The 21,190-nt window shown below is 40.7% G+C and overlaps 2 protein-coding genes across 5 annotated transcripts in view; one reads left to right on the top strand and one right to left on the bottom strand.

The window, feature by feature from the left end:
• Nucleotides 1–509, top strand: part of NCBP3 (nuclear cap binding subunit 3) — a 56,350-nt gene extending 55,841 nt beyond the window's left edge. For all 3 annotated transcript variants that reach the window (XM_089657507.1, XM_089657514.1, XM_089657525.1), the window contains one exon: nucleotides 76–509. In XM_089657507.1, the coding sequence (XP_089513633.1) occupies nucleotides 76–311 (236 nt within the window). In that variant the 3' untranslated portion in view covers nucleotides 312–509. The remainder of the gene's footprint in view (nucleotides 1–75) is intronic.
• Nucleotides 510–2,194: 1,685 nt separating this feature from the next.
• SARM1 (sterile alpha and TIR motif containing 1) overlaps nucleotides 2,195–21,190 on the bottom strand; it is a 100,584-nt gene continuing 81,588 nt past the window's right edge. Inside the window, exons 10-11 of one of the 2 annotated variants that reach the window (XM_089657495.1) lie at nucleotides 21,029–21,144; nucleotides 2,195–2,305 (exon numbers count right to left, since the gene is read on the bottom strand). In XM_089657495.1, the coding sequence (XP_089513621.1) occupies nucleotides 2,280–2,305; nucleotides 21,029–21,144 (142 nt within the window). In that variant the 3' untranslated portion in view covers nucleotides 2,195–2,279. Of the gene's footprint in view, nucleotides 2,306–20,301; nucleotides 21,145–21,190 lie in introns of those variants that run through there. The other variant, XM_089657502.1, reaches the window with a different exon arrangement.

Here is a 21,190-nt window from a genome sequence, read left to right on the forward strand (position 1 = left end):
TGAATAAATAGGAAAGTTGATCTCACTGAATCCTTTCAGACACATTTTATAACACGCCTGTTTTCTCTATATTAGGAAGCTTATGGAATCGTTTGGGAACAGCACCAAAAGAAAAGGAGCGAGCAGCAGAGAAGGGTGGAAAGGGCAGCGTGGCACCAGAAGAGGAAGACTCTGTAGTACAGCAGGCCTGGGGAGCCTTAATAAAGGAAAAGGAACAGATCAGACAGAAGAAGAGCCGTTTGGACAACCTCCCTTCCTTACAGATTGAAATCAGCCGGGAGAGCAGTTCTGGCTCAGACACGGACTCCTGATGAACAGATTTACAGATCTTGGGACAATGGCTTCCAGTAGCATGGCAGCAATTTGACTATGTGCCGCCCCTGCCTTTCACAAAGTAATTGTTTTATACCGACGTTGAGACACCATTAGTGGCCGCAGTGCTCTCAACAAGCCTCTCAGAAATTCATGTGTTGGGTTACTGGGGATTAAACAATGTGTATTGATTATAATGAGTGTTTTTCTTTTTCTTTTTTTATATCTTCTGTAAACCTACTGTGAATTAGTATCAGAGTTGTTTTTTAAACAATCTTTATATGAGATTCTTTTTAATCTTTAAGACAAACGTAAGAACAATGGCTCCTCAGAACCTGAACCCCCCCCACCATATGTTTTTTTTTTTTTTGTTTTGTGTTGTTTTTTTTTTCAGATGGAGAGAAGTTGCATTTTAAAGATGTCAACATTTTGTTTCATTTTTTTTGCGTCATTTTTTGTTTCGAAATCCTGCTTTTATGGGTTTAAAGCCATGTCCCTCTGAAACAGATAAGTCCCTTTTTGGGTATACTGCAAGGTTCATTCTCCATCTTGCTGTAAAGCAGTCTCTTTTATTAAGAAAGCAACCATTTCATGAATCAGTTGTCTTAGGTGTTTAACAGTATAACTCATTTTGCCCTGTTAGCATTTTAGGTGAAACCTGTACATTTTTTTTACTAACCTGTGAAGCTAATGGATCCTAGTGCTCTGTTATTTTTGGCTGCAGCCTTTTTCACAGTACCTCTGCCCTGGAGAGAACTGTGAAATCACGAATCCATGTGTATTTTGGTAATTAAAGCAGGACTTCAGGCATTGACTTTTTTTTTTTTTTTCATTTTGGGTTTGTAAACAATAGTTACCACACCTGAGGTGTATCTCCTATGGTTGGATCACCACTCCATGATCACTGCTCTTGCTGTACTTTGGCTGCAGGACTTACACCTCTTTGTTTTCATATTTAGCCACTTCTGTTTACATGTAGTCCCTCCAGCGTTGGCTGTACATCATAGCTCTGCACCAGCTTTTTATTGGTGACCAAAGAAGAACATGGCTGCTTGTAGTCCCCACTGGGGGCGTGTGTGTAATAGGGTGAAGAAACAGAAGTAAAACTGAGAAAGTGGTTTCACCCCATAACATAGAGTGCGTTGAGGTGTACTTTGTTGCCAAAAAAGTGCATTTTTTAAAAAAAAAATGTGGTTTGGTATGACTTGTTGGCTAGCCTATTCATAATAAATGGTGTGTCTTACTGCAAGGCATGTTAATGCGCTGCAACTGGACACAAAAGTGTGAATCCAGCCTTTTATCTTCTTCAGTGTAATGGGCTTCTGTATGCAGGTATCTCACATCATCACTTTTGTTAAGCCATACCTTATCTCCATTTGCAGTTTATTCAGTCACAAGAACCTAAGCATTTTTTAACCGCCTTATGATGATCTGTAAGTATAAGTGCAAGATAAGAGATGGATACATATTGTACATATAAGAATATAGTGCTATTGCTTAATTAAGTATAACAGGACTAGAAGAAAGGGTACAGTTCATTAAATCTATACACCATTGAGGGTTTGGTTCGAAAGATGAACCTGCAAAAACACTACTGGCCAAGGTTATCATTCTTGTGATTTGGCAGTTTTCACATTTTGATCTGTAATTTTAACTGTGCCCTGCATAAGTGGAGTGGATTTAATGAGCTAAGTGTTATACAGTGGATAATTTGTGCTGTAGCACATATAAGGTGGGAACTCATTGGTTCCCTCTGTAAAAGGGGAATAATTCCCACAGTTAATGTTCAAGATATTATTTTAGTGTGGACCACAGTTTTGGTATAGTGGCTTCTTTAACAATTTTAGCAATAATATTTAAAATGAAAGAGTGAGAATAGGACTATAGGAGCTGCTGTTGTTTACTTATTCTTTAAAGGTGAATGCTGTAAAGCTGTTCTTCTGAATCTGACTCCACAAACATGCAAGTCACTGACCTGGAACAAGCACACAGCCTGTGAAGCAGAAAAAAAAAAAAAAAGGGCTCAAAGTAGTATTAAACTTTCAGCAGTTTTAAACATATTGTAAAGTGAGCAAGCAGTGAAACATTCTATAGTACATGTATCTTAATCGTACAGGACACCGGCAACTTAATCATAAACCATCAGTTATAGGCACTTCCCGTCAGGTGATTGGACACTGCTTCACTAGTTTATTTTCTTTAAATTCTTTAATCAACACCTCACTGTTTTGTCTACACAGAAGCAGTGTATCTGGATTGGTGCAACCTTTGGAAGCATACCTGGACCCATGCTGTAAGGATGGTATGTAATGTTTGCTTCGGGCACTGGATCCTGCATGGATTCTCACCTTGGGGCATTGTGCTGCATCACTCATTTCCTGAAGACTACTTTTGTGGGTATGCCCACTGTGATAGGCGAAGCTCGGACTTTAGGTCCAGTGCTGTGGACAGGTAAAACAGGGTTACCCTGTACCTCTGACACTGTAAAAACTGTGAAGTGTTTGAAATGTATTCACTTAGTAGTGCAAACTTTTCAAACTAGGCTTTAAAATTTAAACCACTTAAAGGTCAGTGTCAGGTGGATGACAGCTGTTAAATCGTACCACTGGTTGAACACTTTTCGCATAGAGCCACTTCCGTCTAGAGCTCTTATAAGGAACGTAGGCATTTCCTCCCACCCTTTTGCCGGGTATTCCCCCAATAAGTACCCCTGGGAGAATACCCTCCCTTAACTATGGCAGAGACTAGGTGAAAATAAGCCAATTTAAAATTGCAGGTGAAAGTTCGCTTGCCAAACAACATTCAACCTTTCAATATGTCCCTTGCGGAGCAGGACCCAATTCCAACACTGATATCTGCATCTGTTTCCAGCTCTAGTGCAGGCATGCAAAATGTGGCTACTTGGCAAAAGCAGAATTTTCTGTATCTGTCACAATTCCCTGGACAGTTTATGGCCTTACTGCAGCCGCCTTTGTGCAGGACTTCCTGCCTCTTTTCCAACTCTATTCCTCAACCATAGCTGGATCATGGTATGCAGGGCCTAGTGGATGCAGAAACTGAAGGGAATGAAGAGGATATTTAGGCAGTAATGGAGGAAGCTGCGGAAGATTTCTCTTCCCTGGACTGTGATTACATTGAAGAGAGAGCGTCATACAACGTGCTAACATTGAAAATCTTGTTGCATCTATTCGCAAGAGCCTCTGCATTGTGCAGTCTGACATGCTTCCATCTCACCATGCACCTTTGGGTGCAAATAGGTACTAAATCCTACAAAACATTCCCTATCCACAAACAGGTAGAATGTGCAATCTATGGCAACTGGGTCACACAAGAAAGGATTTCTCTTCCCCCAAAGTCTTTATCTCTATCCAGTTGAAAAATTTGGTAATGAAGTGGACTATTCCTGTGGTTGATCTTGCCATGTCTGTTATAAACAAACCTCTCAGTGAACCTATTGAAGATGTTCCCATTTTCAAAGATTCTGCTGATAGAATGTTCGAGATGCTCCTAAATGCTCTCTTTAATCTTGCAACCAGCTCCCACTGCCATTTCATTTTTCACTGCCAAGTCAAACTGCAGCTAACAGGACTAGGACAATGAAAAATCTACAAAACCCTGTATTGCAGGTATGTATTTTTACAGAGAAACCACAGCAATTGCCTTCTGCTCTGCTTTTTGTGTCGCCCTATAATTTCGTGAGACACATTTCTAGAATTACTTCTGTCAAAATATCTTTTCAGATGTGCAGAATCTTATGGCTTAATGCTTGGACAGCTGAAGCTGCCTGCAAAAGGCACCTCATATGTATGTCTTCCCAATGAAGACATCTGTTTGGTGAGGTACTTTATCAAAGAGGTTACCAGAGAAAAATTTTTGCTTCCACAGACTCCATAAACCACTTCTTCAGGAGCCCCTAGCTCCTACAAATGCAGAGCACCTGTTCTCTCTACTTAGGCTTCCAATACAAAGCCTCAAAGTGAAACAATAATCACCTTGGCTGCAGTGATGGTACGTACTGGAGCTCCCCTCTGGCCACTGACATCTTTGAGCAGCTGGCTTCCAGGTATTGATCACCTGCTGCTTTCGTTGACTGGGCAAGAATAATGTTGCTCCAGCGCAAAGTTCCATTGGTTTTGGCATTGCCAAATTTCTACAGTAGTCTGCACATGCGCATTTCACTGTAGGGGGGTGGACAGGCAGACAGGTAATTTTAATGTAGAAAAGACAAAGCACGTCTCTTCTGTATTAAAAATCCTGCCTGTTCTCCCATTTTTATTACCTAAAGTTCCACTTATAAATTCAGTCCTTCCTTTCAGCATGAGGCTTGGTCTACAAAAGCCACAAAGTCTTCCCAAAGCCACAATTAAGATGTGCCCTCACTCCTAACAGTGTGGGAATGTCTGTTACAGTTTGCCTCTCTATGGGTCACAGACATCCTAGACCGATGGGTTAAATCAGTGGTTTCAAGACAGTACAAAATAATTCAAAATTGCGCCCCCGTACTACTTTCTTCTCTCATATCAACCAAGGACAGTTAATTTGCAAAAGGCTCTGAACCACATCTTGTCTTAGGAAATCATTATGCCAGTACATCCACAAGACAGGTTCAAAGGTTTCTACTCAATGCCTTTCACAGTAACAAATCCCACCTAATATCCCTCGACAGATTCCTTCAAATTCCAAAATTCTGCATGGAATCTACAAGGTCTGTAATTGCCTTTCTGAGATGAGGGGAATGCCTGTCATCAGTGGATATTCAAGATGCCTATCTGCATATTCCCATTTTCCCACCTCATCAGCACTTTTGGCGCTTTACAGTGGCAGAAAAACACTTCTAGTTTGTTGCACTGATCTTTGGCCTATCCTCTTCTCTCAAAGTATTCACAAAGCTCTTAGCACCTCTGCTGGCCCTGCTCATGACCCAGGGCATTCAACTCACAGGCTACACAACCTTCTTCTGAAGGATTCCTCTCCTAGTCAGTCATCGGAAAATGTTCACAGGACAATGCAGCTGTTCCAAACTTTGGCGAGGGGATCAATTATTTAAAAAAATCTTCTCTCCAACCTTTTATTTACTTAGAATACTAAGCAAGTCTTTCTTCCAGAAAATAAATATCTTTCTTTAAGACTGCAGACTCAAGAACTGAGATCCAAGAGAAATCCCACAGTGAGGTTCTAGGTCTAATGGTTGCCTCTTTCGAGACTGCCTTTTGCCCAATTCCATTCAAGAACTGATTTTGTCTGCATGGAAAAAGCAGGCTCTTCTTCAACTTATCTATGCTCCTATCTATTCAAGCAACAACTTGCTTATTTTGAGGCATGAGGAACCTAGCTGCCTTGAAGGAAGCAAAGCAGATTATCCTGTGGACAGAAACTCACTGTTCAGCAGGAATGGACAGCTGGAAGGTGGATTAGCTCAGCCTTAGCTGCTTAGTCCAAGGGGAATGGTCTCTTCCTTCAGCTGTGTTCAGACTGATATGCCAAAGATGGGGGATCTAGGATGTGGACTAGCGTCCAGATTCATCAACAAGTTTCTTCTGTTTGCTGCCAGAACCACAGGATCCTCTGGTTCTGGCCTTAGATGTCCTAAATTATCCCCTGGTCTCAGTTCAGATTTATTTATGCTTTCCCTCCAGTATGAATTTTACCTTGCATGCTCCACAAAAGAGAGCAAGAGAGAAAAGCAGTGATTCTAATTGTACCAAACTGGCCCAGGAGAACCTGGTATACATACACTCAGACTTCTAGCAGGCAACCGCAGGCCCCTTCCCAACAGGCCAGGTCTGCTATCTCAGGGTCCCCTATTCCACCCTGCTTCTAAGTCTTTGGATTTAACAACATGACTGTTGAAACCCAAGTATTAAAGCATAGAAAGATTTCTGAGTCTGTGATTTCTACCTTGCTGAGAGCAAGAAAAGCCACTTCCAGGAAGGTCTATTGTTGTAAGCACCCTTAAAGGGAGATATTGGCCAAGGTGTCTTCTCTCAGGCCCCCTGTGCTTTCCTGTGACCTTAACGTGGTTCTAAAGGTAAAACATTTTTACCTTAATGCATTAAAGTGGAAATGTACTCATAACAACTAGATAACAATATAATAACGTTCTTTAGCAAGAAATATACATTTCGCATTAATAATTATGCTACCAAAAAAAGTGTGTGCTGTAAATTGGTGTAAGACTATTGTGTGTGCTGTAAGAGATTTGTGGTTTCTCTGTGCAGTACTACTGCACATAGCAGGTAAGTATAGCATGCTTATTATTTTAATTAAATATGCCTTTAAAACTGCTTTATTGTGGTTCTCTTTGATTTGCAGAACCACCCTTTGAACCCTTCAGGGATATTCCCCTGGAGGTATCCATTTTTGGTAGCTATCACATCTGTCAGACATGTTTCTGAACTTGTGGCCCTTTCCTGTAAAGATCCTTTCCTCATACTAAAAGAAAAACAAGGTTGTCATACATCCAAGACTTCTTTCTTCCAAAGGTCATTGCAGCGTTCTACCTCATCAAAGTAATTCTGCTTTCCTTGTTCCCTACTAAGCATGCAAAGAGATTGTCACCACATTGCTGGATGTAGTCAGAGCCATTAGAGTATACCTCAAAGCTACTGCTTCCATCAAACCGATCAAATTCCTTTATCTCTCCTCGCAAGGGGCACTCTGCTTCAAAATCCATCACAGTGGCTAAGAAAATTGCAAGAGCTTACACTCTACAGCAAAAACTAGTCCTGTGCATATACATGCCCATTCTACCAGATTGGCAGAAGCTTCCTGAGCATTTCAGCACCAAGTCTCTGTAGTCCAACTGTGTAAGGTCACCATCTGGTCATCTGTTCATGCTTCCGTTCATACTAGTTTTACCAGGCAGACATCCAATCTTTTGCAAATTCAGCTTTTGGCTGCAAAGTTCTCCCAGAAGCACTCTGAACTTGGGCCTTTTGATCCCTGTTGTTTTAGGTCCAGTTGGCATAGTTATGTTTGCCAAATTGTTGCTCACCCTGCATAATTATTGCTTGGGCTCATCGCACGGTATATGATTATGTTGACTGTGTCCTGTACTGTTCACGTAAGATCGAAGGAATTTTGATTTTTACCTGTAAATTCCATATCTTTGGGTACAGTACAGACACAGGCCACCCTGACTTTCTTTCCTTTGTTTACTCTTCTTTACTTGCTACAAAACTGAGGATTCATGGAGTAGGCTAGGGTTATATGGAAAGGGTATCCTCGAAAGCTTGCCAGTGTCCAACCACCTGTAGGTATGAACCACCTATAAGCCATGGTGTATGAATATGTTGCCTGTGCCTTGTACTGTACTGTATTTTTTTATTAAAGATATACCAAATCGCATTCTTTTTTCATTACAGCTACTGGCTCCTGGTCCCAGTCTCCTGTTTGGAAGAGGGTGTTCTGTTTAACCGTTTCAATACCGTGCAGTTTTCCCCTTCCTGCCCAGGCCATTTTTCAGGTTTCAGCGCTCTCACACTTTGACAATTGCGCAGTCATACAACATTGTACCCAAACTAAAATTTTATCATTTTCTTCACACAGCTAGAGCTTTCTTTTGGTGGTATTTAATCATCGCTGGGGTTTTTATTTTTTGCTAAATTAACAAAAAAGACCGAACATTTTGGAAAAAAAACACATTTTTCTTTGTTTCTGTTATAAAAGTTTGCAAATAAATAATTGTTCTTCATAAATTTAGGCCGAGATGTATTCTGCTACATGTCTTTGGTGAAAATAACCCAAATTAGGATGTATTTTTTAGTTTGTAGGAAAGTTATAGAGTTCACAAACTATGGTATAGATCTGAATATTGATCAATCCTGAAGTACTGACAGCCAATCTAATTTCTTGAGGTCCAAGAATGTCAGAACAGTACAGATATCCCCCAAATGACCACTTTTTGCAAAGTAGACAGTCCGACGTACTTCATAAGAGGAATGGCGAGTTTTTTGAAGTCGTATTTTTTTTTGTCATTTTTCGGAAAATGACAAAATAAAAAAATATATTTTCACTAATTTGTTTTTACATACTGTCACCAGTGCAGTACAGCTTCATCATATAACTAGCATGGTGGTGATCAGGGACACTGACTGGTGACAGTGTGAAAAAAAATATATATGTATTTCTTTTTTTTAAGATTTTTTTTTTTTTGTCATATTTCACTATGTCCAAAGTAGTACAATGTTACCATAGTAACATTGTACTACTTTGGGGAAGTGATCAGTATTTTTTTTTTTTTACACAATTTGCTTATAGCAAAGAATTACTTTGCTATAAGCAAGCATTTACCTGAATGACATTGATTCATTCAAGGGTTTTTTTTTTTTTGTGTTTAGCTGTGATTTGGCCACAGCTAATCACATGACATGTGCATGTGATTAGCTGTGCCCATTCACAGCTAGGCAGTAGTATACAATGGATGGCATGAATGAAGACATCCATTGTATACAACTGTCATGTGACCTGCTGTGATTGGTCACAGCAGGTCACATGGTACCGGCAACGGGGCCGGTACTCAGATCTGTCATCAGCCGTGTCCGAGGTACACGGCCAGTGACAGATCGCGCCACTGCGCGGCTCTGCAAGCGTGTGAACTGCGCATGTGCGGGAGGACGCCATATGGCGGCTTCCCAGAACGGTAATGCACTTTTGCGGACGCCATTTGGCCATAGGCTGGGCGTCAAATGGTTAATAAGTCACAATGGACACCAGCTCCCCATATATTGGCTTTGAGGAGGGAGGATTGGCTTGTGATCTTACGTCTTCGGGGCTGTGTGTTTGTGTGGATGCACAGAGCTCCTGCCCAGGAGTACGTATGCAAGGGTGTCTCCATAGGACCCTGTAAGTGAAGGAAGCCACCCTAGGTAGAACTAAGTTGCCCATCAAAATCCAGAAGATGACCCCCACTGAAATATTCAAAAAAGCGGCATATAAGTCATCACTTCAACAGTAGAAATTACAGTTATACCTAAACCAATTACAGCTCCCCAACTGGTCTGTGAATAAGTTACTTCTTAGAATCCTCCTTTATATCATCAGAAATGATCCAGATAAATGTGTGCTCTTAGGTCTTGTTTACACTCTTTAGGAGGTGATTGAAACGTGCCCCTAAGCTGTGTTTTTACCAATCTACCATATGGAGAAGAGGCGGGAGTACATATGCTGCAGCAAAAATTATTCAGGCTATCAAGTTCAGCGAGTGCCACCCCCTGAACACAACCCATTCAGCTGAATGCAACTTTATGAACTGTCTCTTAAATAACATGCGGTTGAAACAGTTGGTAGCTTATATCTTTATTAATGTTCTCACTGCATAATTACAGGTAAGCTTTATTCCAAATTTCAAGACTGCAGTTAAACAGTTAAAAAAACACTGCAAATGAAATCTGGACACGCAGATTCACAGTCTTGGGAAGGCCACAATAAAGGGATTTCTACCTGAATATCAATTCTAGAGGTTGGGGTAAACACAATCTGGTTACCTGAAGGTCTTGATGACCCATTACAGAATACAAGGCCTCATGTAAACACTGGAGGTAAAGAAAAGTGGGGGAGGTGACATACCAAAAAAGGAACAGTACATTAATGAGAGTCTTCAGTCATTAACAAAAAAAAAAAAAATTAAATATTGTATCTGCTGACTTTTAATATAAGGATACTTACCTGTCCATGGATCCAGCGCTGTCCTCACCCGGGCTGGTTCTTGTCTTCGGGTGCCCAGCATGTTTATTGTGGGAAGCCAGCTGTGAATTCTTGCAACTTCACAGCTGGATCCCCACTGTGTATGCTTGAGTTGTGCTGTGCTTTGTGAATGGTCTAGCTGCTTCCTGGGACCTGTGATGTGTCCCAGGAGGTTGCAGGCAGGGAGGGGGGCTTCTGGTGGAATTGCCTAGGCGATTCCATCAGAAGTGGGAGTGACTACCTGAAAAGACTAGATACCTGCTCCCCCTTTAAAAAAAAAAAAAAAAAAAAGTCCTAAAAAGTGGAAGAGGAGGACATAAAGCATAACTTCCCTTTTTAGGTGAAGTTTCGCTTTAACCAATTACCTACTGGGTACTTTTACCCCCTTCGTGCCCAGGCCAATTTTCAGCTTTCAGTGCTCTCACACTTTGAATGAGAATTGCACGGTCATGCAACACTGTACTCGTGAAATTTTTATAATTTTTTTTCACACAAATAGAGCTTTCTTTTGGTGGTATTTAATCGCCACTGGGTGTTTTATTTTTTGCACTATAACAAAAAAAAGCAAAAAAATTTGAAAAACCGTTTTTCTTTGTTTATATTTAAAAATTTTGTAAACCGGTAATTTTTCTTCACTGATGTGCGTTGATGAGGCTGCTCTGATAGGCATCACTGATGGGCACTGATGAGGTGGCACTGATATGCAGCAATGATAGGCATTGCTAGGCGGCACTGACGGGCGCGCTCACTGACGGCACTGACTAGCAGCACTGCTGGACAGCACTGATGGGCAGCACTTCTGGGCACTGATCATCAGTGCCCTGATGATCAGTGCCAATCTATGGCACTGCTGGGCGGCACTTCTGGGCACTGATCATCAGTGCCGATCTGCTTATGACATTTGCCGGTTATCAGCAGTACTTCCCTGTGACAGCGTGAGGAAAGTGCTGCCGATAACCTGCAACTGTATTTACTCAGTGATCTGCTGTGTCATTTGACACAGCTGATCATGTGGTAAAATGGCGGTGTGATTGGCCTGAATGCTGAAGAGATTGACAGAGGCTGCAGCACTGTAATGCAGCAGAGGTTGGAGACACAGGCTGCTAGAAGGGTGAGCAGTGGTGTATTTAGGTTTTGTGCTGCCCTAGGCTACACAAAAATCAGATGCCCCCTCCCTGACGGAGAGAGCCTGTCAGTGACCAGCAACACCCTTGCCCTATCCACCCAAGAGAGCCTTCCACTAACACCCCCTCGGCGACAGAGAGAAAGACACCCTTACAGCTCAGGAACAACAGTCGGGCTTTGTATACAGCATCAAGCAGCCCCCAGCCTCTCTCGGATGCCACCTGGTCCCCATGCTGCATATGTCCCTTCTTCCGGGAAGCAGTGCTGCCCCCCTAAAATGCTGCCCTAGGCAAATGCTTTGTTTGCCTTGTGGTAAATACGCCTCTACTGCCAAGTGGTCTTTCAATTCACTTACAGACTTGCCAGGTTGAAATGAGAAATGCATCCCTCCACTTTCTTTCCAGTTTGCATACATGAGTAAAATATAAAGGTGGTTTTGTTGCTTTGTCACTGAGATTTAGACATTTAGATATATATAAATTGAATAAAATTATTTACACTGATTTGTCATTGTATTTATAATTTCCTATATGTTATACTGGTGCCTCTGACCTTAGTAATATTAGTTAATTACACGACTGTAGCACTACTAGCACTGCTTCCAAATGCTTCTAAAACTTAGGGGTATCTTGCCGGACTTTGATTCCAATCTGTGCAAAAACCTTCCTCACAAGCTATGTTGCCAGCATTTCATCTGGTACAATCTCTATAGCACCATACTTTCCAACTGGCCTAAAGTTGCAGAGACAGCCCTGCTTTTTATTTAGCTGTCCCACAAAAACTTTGTCCCATGTTCTCCGTCTATCACTACCTCTGACCAGCTGTCCTGCCCTGTTAAGCTGTCCCACAGCCCATTCATATGCAAATCCCTCAAAAACTTTGTCCCATGATCTCTGTCTGTCACTACCTCTGACCAGCTGTGCTACCCTATTAGGCTGTGCCCACAGCCCATTCATATGCAAATCATGTAATGTCTCATTCATATGTAAATCCTTCCCTTGAAAACTTTGTCCCATGATCTCTGTCTGTCACTACCTCTGACCAGCTGTGCTACCCTATTAGGCTGTGCCCACAGCCCATTCATATGCAAATCATGCAATGTCTCATTCATATGTAAATCCTTCCCTTGAAAACTTTGTCCCATGATCTCAGTCTGTCACTACCTCTGACCAGCTGTCCTGCCCTGTTAGGCTGTGCCCACAGTCCATTCATATGCAAATCATGAAATGTCTCATTCATATGTAAATCCTTCCCCCCCAATCCAAGACAATTCAGCACATTGTTCAGTGCATGCTTGTGTGTTGCAGTGCAATTAGGTACTGGGCTGTTACTGGAACAGCACTGAGAAGAGGAAGCAGTGAATACAAGAGATTGCACTGTCCACACAGACACCTGGGCACTGGGGGTGATAGGAGGGGCTAGCTATTTTAGTATGGATATGGAGGAAGGTCTATTACTCCACTTACAACAACTTTGGGGCATATTTTTTTTCTCACTGACTATTAGGGGCACAATATTACTGAACTCTGTACACAGTGTTGTCTCATTCATAGTGCTGACCTCTGCATTGAATTTACTATGCGGTACATTATACTCCTGACTCCTGATTATTTACTATGTTATACTTCATACTCCTGAACTCTGCACTGTTTGCCCTGTGCCTAATTAAAGTATATTCTTTGATTACAATGGCTTGCTGGACATATAGTAAAAAAAGGGGTCCCTGAATTTTTTTCTTTTTAAATGTTGGCAACAGGGGCGGACTGACAACTCATGGGGCCCCCGGGCAATAGGGGATCATGGGGCCTCTGTGTCCTTGCCCAATCTAAAAAAAAAAGCCTATGAAAAAGGTACCAGGGGCATCCCATGGGGCCCCCTACTGACCCCGGGCCCTCGAGCAGTGCCCGAGTTTCCAAATGGTCAGTCCACCCCTGGTTGGCAACTATGCAGCATCTAGTTGCGACCAACCCACATCTATTCATTGTCAGCGATGTGGATAGCTACTCTCATTAGCATAGCACTGTCAGTGCATTCCATTGGAATCGTGGGAAAAGTACAGTAGTTCCCACTTCCCCTTAGAAAACATATCAAATGTGACATGCGCTGCTTGCCTAGAAAATTAATATTTTAAAAAGTAAGGCATTTTTTGCAAACATTTAACAGCATTTTGTTATGTGCAAGGGGGAAAGAGAGGTAAGGGTCCAAAGTAGACAGGGTCCTAGAATTCTGCTTGGAAAAAAAAAAGTGGACTTTTGTTCCCATACTGGAAAAAAAACAATTCTCCTTGGACACATTATATATACATTTAAAATGTATTAGGGTGCATATTGTCTGCACCACTAGCTTCTTGCATTTGAATCTTACAAAGAGTTTTTACAATTTATTATTTTATTATTATTACATGTACTTATATAGAGCTGACAGTTTATGCAGCGCTTTATAAATATAGTATATTGTACATTCTCATCAGTCCCTGCTTTCAAGGAGCTTACAATTCTGAAAAAACTGCTGATATGTTGCTGAATTGGGGAGTGTATGTATATGAGATGAGTCATATACTCATATAACTGGCGGGTGGTGGGGAGGTTGTATTGGTGCACTACAACATGTGTAACAGCACAGACGTTTGTACTTGAGTTCATTTCAAATACTCAGCTATATCTGGTGGGGCTTCAGAAATGAAAATTTATTCTAAACCCGGTGGGGCACTTAAAGAGCAGCTCCAGTCATATTTCTGAAAACTAAAAGTCAGCAGCCCCAAAAACTGCAGCTGTTGACTTTTAATAATCAGGCACTCGCCTGTCCTAGGATCCAGTGCTGTGCTCACCTGGGTTGTTTTCATCACAGGTCTCCAGTCCTCAGTGCCTGTACATTAACTGTGGGCACCCAGTTTTGAAAGCTTGCGGCTTCACAGCCAGATGCCCACTGTGGATTGTAAATGGGCCCGCAGTTTTCTAGAACATGTGACAACCCAGAAGACTGCGAGGAGGGAGGGGGGGGAGAACCTCCATCGGATTGCACAGGTGATCCGAGCAGAAGTGGGAACTAGTACCTGTCAAAACCAGAAACCAGGTACCTGCTCCTCCCGTCAAAAACAATTTGCTAAATGTTAAAAAGGAGTGGGGGAGGAGGTAAACAAGTGGAACTTCCCTTTTTGGCCCATATGGAAGAAAAAGATATTTGAAATATATTTTTTAAAATATTCTTCCCAAATATATTGCCATATATTTGAAATGCTACAATTTTGGCCATATTCAATATTTTTCAAAATATATTTAAATAAATAAATATATATATATATATATATATATCTCAAGTAGAAATGCATTTTTATTACAAAATATTTGAAAAATATTTTTAAAAATAAATTTCAAATATACCGTATGTCTTTAAAAATACAAATCTACATTTTTGGAATGCATTTACAAATATATGTAAAAATATATGTTAAAATGACTTTTTTATATGTTAAAAAAATCTGAAGAATATATTTTAAAAATATATTTTTATAAAAATGTATTTTTTAAATATATTCTTCAGATTTTTTTTAACATATGAAAAAGTAATTTTAACATATATTTTTACATATATTTGTAAATGCATTCCAAAAATTTAGATTTGTATTTTTAAAGGCATACGGTATATTTGAAATGTATTTTTTAAAATATTTTTCATATATTTTGTAATAAAAGTGCATTTTAACATGCAGTGTGTGTGTATGTATATGTATATATATATATATATATATATATATATATTGTACATATATTTATTGAAATATATTTTGAAATATATTGAATGCGGCCAAAATTGTAACATTTCATATATATGGCAATATATTTAAGAAGACTATTTTTAAAATATATTTCAAATATATTTTTCTTCCATGTGTGGGGTGAGGCCTCTATAAAGTTAGCCAATCAACCCATGAATGGTTTCATTACGGGCCCTGTGTAAGTCTTTTGAACTGTGCACTCCCCTTTAGAAACTTCAGATTTTCTTGTTTTCAAACATGGATGTTTTTTGCACTGCTTAGATCAAACAAACAATTATAGACAAATGAAAGCCTCAAGAATAATTACAAGAGAGTCATACAGAGATATGTGCAACTGCATTGTAAACACTTATCATATATAAAAACAGAAAATGCTTTAGTAAGTTTATGAGAAATGCAAGATTTTTTTTAATGGCACGGAGTGATATGGCCTAACTAAACAGCTCTGGAAGCAATTTTAACCCATACACCAGCCATGTTTTAAAATTTTCTTTTTGAAAGGGTTGGAGTCACAGTCAGGTTTTATTGCTGACAATGTTTTTATTGCCCCTCAAAGATATTTAGTAGTATACAGTGGGGCAAAAAAAGTATTTAGTCAGCCACCAATTGTGCAATTTCTCGCACTTAAAAAGATGAGAGAGGCCTGTAATTGGCATCATAGGTAGACCTCAACTATGAGAGACAAAATGAGAAATAAAATCCAGACAATCACATTGGCTGATTTGGAAAGAATTTATTTCCAAATTATGGTGCAAAATAAGTATTTGGTCACCTACAAACAAGCAAGATTTCTGGCTCTCACAGACTTGTACCTTCTTCTATAAGAGGCTCCTCTGTCCTGCACTCATTACCTGTATCAATGGCACCTGTTTGAACTTGTTATCAGTATAAAAGACACCTGTCCACAACCTCAAACAGTCACACTCCAAACTCCACTATGGTGAAGATCAAAGAGCTGTCGAAGGACACCAGAAACAAAATTGTAGACCTGCACCAGGCTGGGAAGACTGAATCTGCAATAGGTAAGCAGCTTGGTGTGAACAAATCAACTGTGGGAGCAATAATTAGAAAATGGAAGACATACAAGACCACTGATAATCTCCCTCGATCTGGGGCTCCACGCAAGATCTCACCCCGTGGGGTCAAAATGATCACAAGAACAGTGAACAAAAATCCCAGGACCACACGGGGGGACCTAGTGAATGACCTGCAGAGAGCTGGGACCAACATAACAAAGGCTACCATCAGTAACACACTACGCTGCCAGGGACTCAGATCCTGCAGTGCCAGATGTGTCCCCCTGTTTTAGCCAGTACATGTCCGGGCCCGTCTGAAGTTTGCTAGAGAGCATTTGGATGATCCAGAAGAGGACTGGGAGAATGTTTTATGGTCAGATGAAACCAAAATAGAACTGTTTGGTAGAAACACAACTCGTCGTGTTTGGAGGAGAGAGAATGCTGAGTTGCATCCAAAGAACACCATACCTACTGTGAAGCATGGGGGTGGCAGCATCATGCTTTGGGACCAAGACGACTGATCCATGTACAGGACAGAATGAATGGGGCCATGTATCATGAGATTTTGAGTGCAAACCTCCTTCCATCAGCAAGGGCATTGAAGATGAAACGTGGCTGGGTCTTCCAACATGACAGTGATCCCAAACATACCACCCAGGCAACAAAGGAGTGGCTTCGTAAGAAGCATTTCAAGGTCCTGGAGTGGCCTAGCCAGTCTCCAGATCTCAACCCCATAGAAAACCTTTGGAGGGAGTTGAAAGTCCGTGTTGCCCAGCGACAGCCCCAAAACATCACTTCTCTAGAGGAGATCTGCATGGAGGAATGGACCAACATACCAGCAACAGTGTGTGCCAACCTTGTGAAAACTTACAGGAAACGTTCGACCTCTGTCATTGCCAACAAAGTATATATAACAAAGTATTGAGATGAACTTTTGATATTGACCAAATACTTACAGTCATGGCCGAAATTGTTGGCACCCTTGATATTTCTCCAGGAAATCATGTATTTCTCACGAAACGTATTGCATTAACACATGTTTTGCTATACACATGTTTATTCCCTTTGTGTGTATTGGGACAAAACAAAAAAAGGGAGGAAAGAAAGCAAATTCGACATAATGTCACACAAACCTCCAAAAATGGGCTGGACAAAAGTATTGGCACCCTTTCACAACTGCGGATAAATAAGAATGTTACAAGCATGTGATGCTCCTGTAAACTCACCTGGGGCAAGTAACAGGTGTGGGCAATATAGAAATCACACCTGAAAGCAGATAAAAAGGAGAGACGTTCACTTAACCTTTGCATTGTGTGTCTGTCTGTGCCACACTAAGCATGGACAACAGAAAGAGGAGACGAGAACTGTCTGAGGACCTGAGAACCAAAATTGTGGCAAAATATCAACAATCTCAAGGTTACAAGTCCATCTCCAGAGAACTAGATTTGCCTTTGTCCACAGTGCGCAACATTATCAAGAAGTTTGCAACCCATGGCACTGTAGCTAATCTCCCTGGTCGTGGACGGATGAGGAAAATTGATGAAAGATTGCAACGCAGAATAGTCCGGATGGTGGATAAGCAGCCCCAAACATGTTCCAAAGACATTCAAGCTGTCCTGCAGGCTCAGGGAGCATCAGTGTCAGCGCGAACTATCCGTCGACATTTAAATGAAATGAAACGCTATGGCAGGAGACCCAGGAGGACCCCACTGCTGACACAGAGACATAAAAAAGCAAGACTACAGTTTGCCAAAATGTACTTGAGTAAGCCAAAAGCCTTCTGGGAAAACGTCTTGTGGACAGATGAGACCAAGATAGAGCTTTTCGGTAAAGCACATCATTCTACTGTTTACCGAAAACGGAATGAGGCCTACAAAGAACAAAACACAGTACCTACGGTAAAATATGGTGGAGGTTCAATGATGTTTTGGGGTTGTTTTGCTGCCTCTGGCACTGGGTGCCTTGACTGTGTGCAAGGCATCATGAAATCTGAGGATTACCAAAGGATTTTGGGTCGCACTGTAGGGCCCAGTGTCAGAAAGCTGGGTTTGCGTCCAAGATCCTGGGTCTTCCAGCAGGACAATGACCCCAAACATACGTCAAAAAGCACTCAGAAATGGATGGCAAAGAAGCGCTGGAGAGTTCTGAAGTGGCCAGCAATGAGCCCAGATCTAAATCCCATTGAACACCTGTGGAGAGATCTTAAAATTGCTGTTGGGAAAAGGTGTCCTTCCAATAAGAGAGACCTGGAGCTGTTTGCAAAGGAAGAGTGGTCCAAAATTCCGGGTGAGAGGTGTCAGAAGCTTATTGATGGTTATAGGAAGCGACTGATTTCAGTTATGTTTTCCAAAGGGTGTGCAACCAAATATTAAGTTAAGGGTGCCAATACTTTTGTCCAGCCCATTTTTGGGGTTTTGTGTGACATTATGTCATATTTGCTTTTCTGCCTCTGTTTTATATTTGTTCCAATACATACAAAGGGAATAAACATGTGTATAGCAAAACATGTGTTAATGCAATACCTTTTTTGTGTGAAATACTTGATTTTCAGGAAAAATATCAAGGGTGCCAACAATTTCGGCCATGACTGTATTTTCCACCATAATTTGCAAATAAATTCTTTCCAAATCAGCCAATGTGATTGTCTGGATTTTTTCTCTCCGTTTGTCTCTCATAGTTGAGGTCTACCTATGATGCCAATTACAGGCCTCTCTCATCTTTTTAAGTGGGAGAACTTGCACAATTGGTGGCTGACTAAATACTTTTTTGCCCCACTGTATATCAAGAAAGTGAGTATCTTAAGAAGCTAGAGCCTAGATTTAAAGTCAGTCCACTAGTGGATGAAGAGGTTAGAGGGAGGCACTCTCTTAAAGGCCAAAGTATAATTTTCTTGTTCCTTGGCTATGGTACTGTTGAGGACCTCTATGTTTAAAGCACTTTTGTTAATGGAAGAGACCAAGGGGTGTATCTATACACATTTTAACACAAGATTCACAGAACTTTCACCCATGATTCACACATTTTCCAATTGAATCCAATTAGAAACATTTTTGAATCTTGGGTGATCATTGTGTAAATCTTGAGTGAAAACATAAATAGACCTCAAAGTGTGAGGATCTAAAATTGTTCTTTCTGATGAGTAACTGGAAATAAGGACTATCCAGTCTAGCGTCAGATGTAATATTTCCTTAATCAGGAAAAGAGTTGGTGAGATGTTATACTTCTCCAATACTCTTGCTCAGATAGATAGGATCTGTGATGGGTCTATTATATAGATCAGTGGTTCTTAACCTGCGTTCGATCAAACCCCAGGGGTTCGGTGAGTCAGTCTCGCGGGTTCGGCGAAGATGAAGACCCACACCCGACTCATATGATTCGTGCAGTAAATATTCATTATTATGTTTTTGTTTTTGTGTGAAAATCATGTTTTAATGGTTTTGTTCTTTGTTCTTAACGGTTTTGTTCATTTTGTGCACCTATGTATAAATATATACCTAAATATATACCTATGTTTTGAATTTTAAAAATCATATTTTATTTTTCCAATTAAGAAGGGTTCGGTGAATGCGCATATGAAACTGGTGGGGTTCAGTACCTCCAACAAGGTTAAGAACCACTGATATAGATGAATGGCATACCCTCATGGTGTCATGGGAGTCCCATAAGAGGAGTGTGTGGGAATAATTTTTCCAGTTGGTCTCACTGTCTGCCTACATTAGTCTACAACTCAACTGTTGCTTAAAAGGTAGTGATATCTGGAAGTTCAAAGCCCCCTCTTCCAATTGAACCACAATATTTGACCTTGTAATCCTTAAAGCCTTGCAGGACCAGACAAACGATTTTATTGCCTGCTTTCGGTTTTTAGGCTTGTATCTCTTCTTACTTTTTTAAGCTGCCCCGTGTTTACAAAGCAGGCACTTTTAGGTGCCTACTCGGCAGCAAAGTTTACCTTTCCATGTCCAGGGATTGTCGAAGCACTGGACTTCGATTATGAAAGTATTGACCTCACAGCTACTTAATCAATAACTAACTCAACTCCTTCGACCCCCATGCCTTCCTATTGGCCAATGAGGCCAATTAATTTTCATAACTGGGGTTTTGGTGATCCCTACTGTCTGCTTCATAGACCTTGGCCTCCTTACAAAGTAAGGTAATCCAACAGACTGCCAATCTAATACATAAGCACCGCATGACTGCTATCTTCTCAGCTGCATGATTGTATTAATGCTGATATACTTTACGATGACCAGGCAGGTGACAAAGCTGCAAAATTAGTAAAGTAATGATGTATTTCAACTCTAAACTTTGCTATTTGCCTGGAGTTCCTCCATTATATGTTGTTCAAACTGAAAAATTGCATTTGGTAGAGAAACATCACTGAGCAATGTCTTTGATTATATACATATCTTTTCTTTTTTTATTATACTTGTCACGTCTACAAGATTTATAATAGGAATGTTCATAAATATTTTGCTACATATTAGCTTAATAATAGCTCAATATATAGACATAAAGACAGAAAAGCAAGCCATGTATTACTGAGAGTTGGGGATCCTATAATCTCATTCATAGTGCTGTATAAGTCACTTATTTTGTTCCAGACTCCAAATAACATCGTATGATTCTGTCATTGGTAGCAGTACCAAGAAAGGTCTGCACATCCTGATTTAATAACTGCTTGGCAGTTGTCTGTGAAATGCTACAAGGTGTTTGGGTAAGATCCTGATAACAGCCAGTACTGACTGTCTTTTGAAGTTCTGTCTGCAAGAGGAATCAAGCTTACTGAGCAAATTCATTTCAAGATTAACCCTGCTTTTTGGCTGACGGTGCTGGAGTAAAATTTGACCTTTAATAGTATGATCCATGTAACCTTAGTGTACCATTGCTACAGATCGATCCTATTTACCAGTATGGTAAGTTCTCTTGGTTCTCCTGAGAAAGTTGAAGGTGTTGGAAGGAAAAGACCATGCTGGAGGAGTGGGAAGCTTGAAGAACAGTGGAGGTTACTCCAGAGCACAGCATGTTTAGGCCAGGAAACACAAACAGAGATAGGAACATTGTACAGGTATCAATTGTCCGGAGTTTGGATTCCCATTGTGTATGTTCTACTTCTCACCTAGAGGTGGAGTACCATCTAGACTTTCAGAGCCAACAGAGGAATCCCGAGAGGATCGACCTTGCAAGAAGCGAAAAATTTTTTCTATGGTTGCATCCTGGTATTCATGAGACCATCTGGTAATTAAATAATTAGGCACATTAAGGTGATTTATGCACACAG

The sequence above is a fragment of the Staurois parvus genome, unplaced genomic scaffold (genome assembly GCF_062004578.1).
Source record: "Staurois parvus isolate SC_StPar_1 unplaced genomic scaffold, SC_StPar_1.0 ptg000029l, whole genome shotgun sequence".
Taxonomy (NCBI): Eukaryota; Metazoa; Chordata; class Amphibia; order Anura; family Ranidae; genus Staurois; species Staurois parvus.